Source organism: Elephantulus edwardii, unplaced genomic scaffold (assembly GCF_000299155.1).
Source record: "Elephantulus edwardii isolate Elephantulus edwardi_28Jun2011 unplaced genomic scaffold, EleEdw1.0 scaffold00148, whole genome shotgun sequence".
NCBI classification, from domain to species: domain Eukaryota; kingdom Metazoa; phylum Chordata; class Mammalia; order Macroscelidea; family Macroscelididae; genus Elephantulus; species Elephantulus edwardii.
Genome location: NW_006399898.1, coordinates 5,213,457 through 5,220,461, shown reverse-complemented (window position 1 = coordinate 5,220,461; position 7,005 = coordinate 5,213,457). Strand labels below are relative to the sequence as shown.

General features: G+C 60.5%; 2 protein-coding genes across 2 annotated transcripts in view; one reads left to right on the top strand and one right to left on the bottom strand.

Annotated features, from left to right (window-relative positions):
• MLXIP (MLX interacting protein) overlaps window positions 1–1,618 on the top strand; it is a 59,555-nt gene extending 57,937 nt beyond the window's left edge. Inside the window, exons 17-18 of the mRNA XM_006894709.1 lie at window positions 119–248; window positions 1,497–1,618. Coding sequence (XP_006894771.1) covers window positions 119–248; window positions 1,497–1,618 — 252 coding nt within the window. The remainder of the gene's footprint in view (window positions 1–118; window positions 249–1,496) is intronic.
• Window positions 1,619–6,431: 4,813 nt separating this feature from the next.
• LOC102869092 overlaps window positions 6,432–7,005 on the bottom strand; it is a 27,791-nt gene continuing 27,217 nt past the window's right edge. Inside the window, exon 9 of the mRNA XM_006894708.1 lies at window positions 6,432–6,897. Within this exon, the coding sequence (XP_006894770.1) occupies window positions 6,432–6,897 (466 nt within the window). The remainder of the gene's footprint in view (window positions 6,898–7,005) is intronic.

Here is a 7,005-nt window from a genome sequence, read left to right as displayed (position 1 = left end):
CAGGTCTCTGCGTTGCTGGCCAGTCCCGGGCAGCAGTACCTGGAGGTGGCTCCTCACGGCCCGCGGCTTGCTCCTGGGCTTCTCCCCACGGCCTTTTCCTTAACTGGGAGCCTTGCAGTTCAGCATTATCATCAAGCCGCTGTTTGAATCCTTCAAGGGCATGGTGTCTACCAGCAGCCTGGAGGAGCTGCACCGCACAGCGCTGTCCTGGCTTGACCAGCGCTGCTCCCTGCCCATCCTGCGGCCAAGTGAGTGCAGGAGGGCTGGGGCCTGACCCTGATCCACATTGGGCTGACCACGCTGGCCTGAGTGGAAGATGGGACGTGAGGACCCCAGGGCTGAGCTCAGCCGGACACGACAGAGGGAGCGAGAATGGGGCTCCGCAGGCTCCTTGTCAGTGGCCATGTCCAGCGTCTGTCTACTGAGTGCCTGCTGTTTGCCAGGCCTGGTGTCCCAGGAGGAGCTCTGGTGGTGGTGTGGGTAGAACTAACGGAAGAGGCAGCAGTTGAAGCTCCCGTTACTCCCCAGGAGAAGGATGAGGCAGCCTGGCCCCGAAGCCCTTGACCCCAGGGGCTAGGAGTGCCCCCCGCCCCAGCTTGTATGGCTTGTACGAGTGGCCTTTGGGGTGTGTCGGGTGCCTCCAGGCACACTGTAATTCTGACAGTAACTGGCGAGGCTGTTAGCATGCATGAAGGCCGTACTGGGGGTGAGGGAGTTGATTTTAGCTCCACAGCCGCAGGGTGTCTGGGTGGGACTTGCCCCTGGAGGCCTTTCATCGGCTGCCTTCTCAGTGAAGTGGCCGGGGCCAAGACCGAGGCTCCCAAAGCTCGATGATGAAGCGGACGAGCTCCGTGGAGGGCAGGGCAGGGGGCCGGCCTGGCCACCATCCTGTCCAGGCTCTGGGTACCTGTGGGGCCTGCTGGTCCCTGTGGGACCTACTGACACAGAGGGCCAAACCTCAGGCTGCTAACCAGAAGGTTGGTGGTTGGACCTCAGTAGCCACTCCACAGGAGGAAAATGCAGTCCACTCCCATGGAGACTTACGGCCTCCCAGGCAGGTCCACTTTGTCCTGTGGATCCGCCCATGTGGGGCTTGACACTTCAGATACAGAAAGGTGTGAGTGCAGAACCTCCTGTGTCCCTCATCAGCATAGCTCTGCAGTTGCCTGGGGAGCACAGTCATGTGACTGGACACTGGGTCCCCTGGAGGATGATGACATGGACTGGACGCTGTGGTCCCCGGAGGACGACAACGTGGACTGGACACTGTGGTCCCTAGAGGACAATGACCTGGACTGGACACTGTGGTCCCTGGAGGACAGTGATGAGGACTGGATACTGTGGTCCCCAGAGACGATGACATAGACTGGACGCTGTGGTCTCTGGAGGACAGTGATGTGGACTGAGCCGTGGTCCCCGGAGGACGATGATGTGGACTGGATGCTGGGGTGTGCAGGCGCCCAGCTCACCCCTCTCTCCACACCCCTGTCTTGCAGTGGTGCTGAACACCCTCCGTCACCTTAGCACCACCACCTCCGTCCTCACGGACCCCGCCCGGCTGCCAGAGCAGGCGTCCAAGGCTGTCACCAGGCTCGGCCAGAGGACAGGCGACTCTTAGAGGCCACAGACACCTTCCCAGCCCACAGCAAGAGGCCAGTCCTCAGGACCCCTTCTGCTCCAGTGGTTCCCACACCACAGGACACCACGCTAAGGCCTGCAGCCGGCTTGAGGCCAGCCATCAGCCCTCTGCTGTCACCTCTCAGCGACCTCAGTCTTGGCCCCCTCCCTCAGGGAGCTCTCTACTCCTGTCCTGCTGGTGGTCTGCCGGGGTTTCACAGCCACGAGTGGACCTTCCGGGTGTGAGGACAATGCTGTTCTGGTCCCTCGAGGCGCCTCTGAGCCACATTCTTCTGCCCCGCACAAGTAGCTTCGCTTCTGAGGGCTCCCGGCTCTGGCCTATGTGGGCAGTGCTGCTGCCAAGACCCACACAAGGAGCTGGACTTGGACTTGAGTTCATCCCGGATGTGGCTGGGGTAGGCCTTCAGACCTGCCCTAGTCTGCTGGACAGCACACGGGCAGCACGCACTGCCTGCTCCAGACACCTGGCTGTGCTCCTCCCTGCAGCATCTGCTTCCTTCTCAGCCTGCGCCCCTCCCTCCGGCAGGGCCCCCACCCCTCACGGGGCCTCCCACTCTGCGCTCCATGCCGGCCTCACTCCAGGTCCCCCGCTCCTCCCCAGGGTCTCCCTCTCCAAGCTCCATGCTGGCCTCACTCCGTCAGGCCCCTGCTCTCTCTCTGGGGTCTTCTCCAAGCTCCTTGCCGGCCTTACTCCACCAGGTCCCCCGCCCCCTCTCTGGGGTCTCCATCTCTGAGCCCCATGCCGGCCTCACTGCATCAGGACACCCCAACCACTCCTTAAGTTTCTCACTCTGAGCCCCATGCCGGCCTCACTCTTACCAGGACCCCCCAGTGCTCCTCTTCAGAGCTGGGCTTTGGAGAGCAGGGGCTCCATGTAAGCTCCTTTCCCTGGGATGCTGGGTCTCAGTTTGCCACCTGGCCTGACCACCATCTGCTGTCACTCAGCTGGAACCCCAAATAACAGCCATTTCTGGACCAAAGATGTCACCCACCCAAAGTCCAACATGGGCAGGCAGCCCTGTGATGGGGCCACAGGTCAGACTGTCCCCCCCTGCTGTCAGATCTGCTCAGTGTGGGGGTTGGCCAAGGGGGCAGGCGGGTGGTCCTGCTGCCCTCATCCTCTGCCCAGAAGGGCCCTCCGCAAAGCTCAGGAAGCCCAGCTTGGGCACCTTTCCCCAAGAATGTCCAGCGCCCCACTGCCCATCCCGCTGTCTCCTCCCTGACTAGAGCCAAGCTCGCAGTGGCACAACGGTCTGGGGAGAGGGGGGTGCTGTGGGGGGCCCCTAAAGTTCAGGAGTATTAGGAGCCCTTCTGATTTTTGGCAGCCTCTGCTCAGATGGTGGAGCGCAGCTGCCCACGTGTACTCCTGGGACGGGGGCGTTTCCTGTGTCCATGGCCCCAGGCCCGGCCCTGCTGCTCCCACGTCTGTGCAGCTTGACCGACAGCAGCTACCTCAGCCTCCCAGAGACCGTTTCCAGAATCTTCCCAGGGCGGAGCCTCAGAGTGAGCACCCCCACGCCTCCCTGGGGGTGCTGGGGACGAGTATGGAGAGAGGACCACCGTGTCCGAGGAAAAGGGACTGCACAGAGACCTGGCTCTGAGGGGCTGGCCCCTCCCCACGCCGTGCCTTCGGTGAGATGCGGACCCCCACCCACGTGTCAGGCTTTCTCCCTGCGTCGTGCTGGGGAATCGTCGGTTTTAGAAGCTACAGGATATCAAAGGGCCCTTCGCTTCTTGGCCTCCCTCACTCATTACTGCTGCATGTCGGGCGGGGGGCCCCCTGGACTCGGGGAGCTTGCTCTCCCGCAGATGGCCGGCGAGCTGCCCCGGTTCTGTTCACGTGGACTGAATGCTCCTCCGGTGCTGGTGACCATGCGGCTCTTGGGCCAGAGCTGGTGCTTTCTCATCAGTACAGAGACGACCTTGATGGATGTTGGTGGACAGGTGCGGGGCCATGGCCGCTGGGTTGGTTTGCACTTGTTTCCATCCCGTTCTGGATCCATAGAAAGGAAATGAAATGCCATCACTGAGGAATAAGCACTGTCTGAAAAGGGAAAACGCAAAGTCCTCGTGGACAGAGATGTGTCTGCTGGAGAGTCCCGGAGCCACCGATGTCACCGTGATCGGGGTGCAGGGAGAGCCAGCACCATCTGGCGTCATCCCTCCCACCAGACCATTTCCAGAACCACGGTGTCCACCTGAGGATGTGCTGGTCCGAGGGTACACTGGGAGCGGGTCACAGACCTGAGAGACGGGGCCACAGTTCCCAGCATGCTTCACGCTCACATCCTGCACAGACATGGGCAGTGTCAACTGTTGCCCCCAGTGTACATGTGGACAGGACTCCCGTGCGTGTGTGTACCTAGTCCCTCTCTCCCTATAGAGAACAGTTCATGGAGGTCTCCTGCTTTGGTCAATTGAAGTGAAAATGTGGTTCTTTAAAGGCTATAGCTCCCAAACCTTCGGAGTGCCCTGACACTCCGGTCTGACTGTGGAGTAGTTCTTGACTCTGTCCACTGCGTCACCAGTTGGCCTCTGGGTCCCTCCCTGAGGGCCTGTCCTGGGTAGAGGTTTGTCATTGCTGACTTAGAGGTTCCCAGAGGATGGACCTCAAGTTCTGTGGACCATCAGAAGGGAAGTGGGGCTGCCCCAGGGGCTTGGCCTGGGAGCCTAGCGGCCCTGCAGGCACCATCTTCCTCAGCTGGCTGTGTGGGTGCCGAAGCCCCGGCCTGACCTTGCCTAGCTCGGGTGTGTCACCCCTCGCCACCCTCCCCACACTCAGAAGTCCTGTGTTCATCTTGTAGTCACCTGGTTCCTGCACCCTGTGCCCTACTGTAGTCCCTGAGGCTGTGCTGGCCACGCTAGCTTTCTCTGCAGCAAGGGTGCTTTCACCAGTAACACCTGCTTCCCCATGTGCTCCTGGCCGTCGGTGAAGCCTTGTCAGAGTGTCCCCAGGCCATGGCCTCTCCTGGCACAGGGCTGGTAGCACTGGGGTAACACCAGGTCTCTTGTCCCTCCGGAGGTGTGCTGGCCCCCTAGGAGGTGTGTATGGGAGTTGAAGGCTGTGAAGGGATTTGTCCGCACAGTCCTGTTTGTACTGGGGGTGTAGTCTGTAGGGAGTTGATCTGCTGACCCAGGAATGGCTCCTTGGGATAAAGAACGATGCCGTCTCATTGTGTGCAGTTGACAGCCTCGGGGAGCTGCTGGAGGCCCAGCTCTGTGGAGGGTCTAACAATGACAGCAAGAGGCTAATGTGTCTAGTTGAAGCCAGAAAGTCCACCGTGCGTGTGTGCCAGGCTGTGGATGCCACTGTTGATGGAAGCCTGTGGCTCCGTGGCCTGAGAGCATGGTGAGGGGCAGGTCAGCTCCTGGTGTTCCATCCTGGGCAGTGGCCGTCCGTGTCTGGAACTTGTGACCAGCAGCAGCCTGTGAGTGGTGCATGTGGGTGATGGCGGCTCATGCACTCACTGCGCCTCCGTGTGTTTACTTCCCTGGGTCTTAGATCTGTGAAACTCCCTTCTGAGCACGTACAGAAATACAGCTGTATCCCTGTCAGAATCCTGGCCTCAGTCGCTCTGTAGTTTACATCCTGCAGAAGAGGGGGTACCAGCCACCCTAAGCATCATTCACCACATGCCTCTGCTGTCCACTCATGTTCACACACACACACCCCCCCTTACCTGTCCGTCTGGCCCCACCACCGAGACCCCGCATTCTGGCCTTTTACGAGTCTCCGGATTTTTAGTTAATGGTTCTTTATTTCTGTTTGCGTTTAGGGGCACTTTTCACAGTTCTGAGGAGCCAGTGACCCCTGGCCCTCTGGAAAAAACCTCCCAGAAAGGGCCTTGTCTAGTGGGGCTCCCCACCTGGGCTCCCCTGAGCCCAGCCTCCAGTGCTCTGCTGTTGAGAGACACTCCCACCAGCTGTGCTCAACACTACAATGCAGTTTCAAGAAATGTTTGCCTCCAAGACAATAAAAAGATCTTATTTTTTTGAAATGCTTGTGCCATGTTACCTTACACTGTACTCTGCTGCTTCTAGGCAGGTGGTAGGGGGCCTGAAAGGTGAGTGGACTGCCCTGTGGGGGTCAGGTAGATGTGGTCCTAAAGAAAGCCCCCCACAGACAGGGCCTGGTGGACGGTGCCTTCTGGGCTCTCGGAAGTGGGCAGAGCAAGAACAGAGCTTGTGGGACTGTCCACGGCTCTCATGTCCCACTCTGGGCTATGGAGACACATCTGTCCAGCGGTCAAGAGACGGAAAGCATAAGTTGTCACCAGGACACTTCTGATGGGCTCTGAAAGGTGCCTTATCAAGGAAACAGCCTCTTCACGTGACCATGGCCTCCCTGATGACCTGGACCGATGAGGTGCCTGTGTCTTCAGGAGCAGAGGGAACTTGCTAATCTGTTCAGCATAGAAGTTTCTTTTCTCCCCCCATGCCACCTGCCTGCGTCCCTCTACGCTCACTTGGCCTTTGTGCCTGGACAGGGTAGCAGGGAGGACGTGGCCGTCCCTCAGAAGCCCTCTGACCATGGCTGCCCCTCAGCTCTTGTCTGATCAAAGCCTGCGCCTCCTCCAAGGGAAGAAGTCTCCATGAAGCCAGCCTGGGCTTGCCCTGGGGGTCCCCAGAGCTGAGAGGCGAGTGGCCGTGGCCGTCCTGGTCATCTGCGGCTTCCGCGTGGCTCTGTGCCGTGTGTGTCCGAAGTGACACGGGGCTTGGTGTGGAGATGGAGCCGGGGTGGGCTGGGGAAGGGGCTGGGACCCCCTCACCGTCAGAGGAAGGGCCTGGCCTGCTCACAGGTGAAGCAGCCCGTGGTTTCCGCTGTCACCCTTGTTAACTGGCCCCGGCAGCAGCCGTCGGTCCAGAATCCTGATGTCTGTCTGACCCCGGGCCTGTCCGCATGTTTCTCCACCATGGTCAGCCGTTGCCCTGTCCTCCAGTCCAGCGGCCGGGAGCTCGCCAAGCCAAGGCTCCGTCCCCCGCCCACCCCGGCCGGGCTCCGAGTCACAGCGCTGACACCTGCCGTGAAGCCCGGGGCCTTCAAACCGGTCCATCAGCTTCCAGGGAGCGCCTGGATCCAAACCCCTGACCTCACAGCCCAGCGCACTACACACCGAGTCACACTGAGCCACCAGGGCCCCTTGATGGAAGTGAACGAGGGGCACCTGCCCGAGACCCGGGCCTCCCGACCTCCCCCTTCCGGCCTCGTGCTTCTTCATGTCCCTGAACATGGGCTTCGTCTCGCCTTTATACTCTGAGCTGAGTGGAAAAGAAACAAGATTTTCTGTTCATCAGTTGACACGTGTTCCTCATGACGGTGGTGCTCGCGCCCCTCCCCACCTTCCGGTCCTCGTGCTCGCGCCCCCC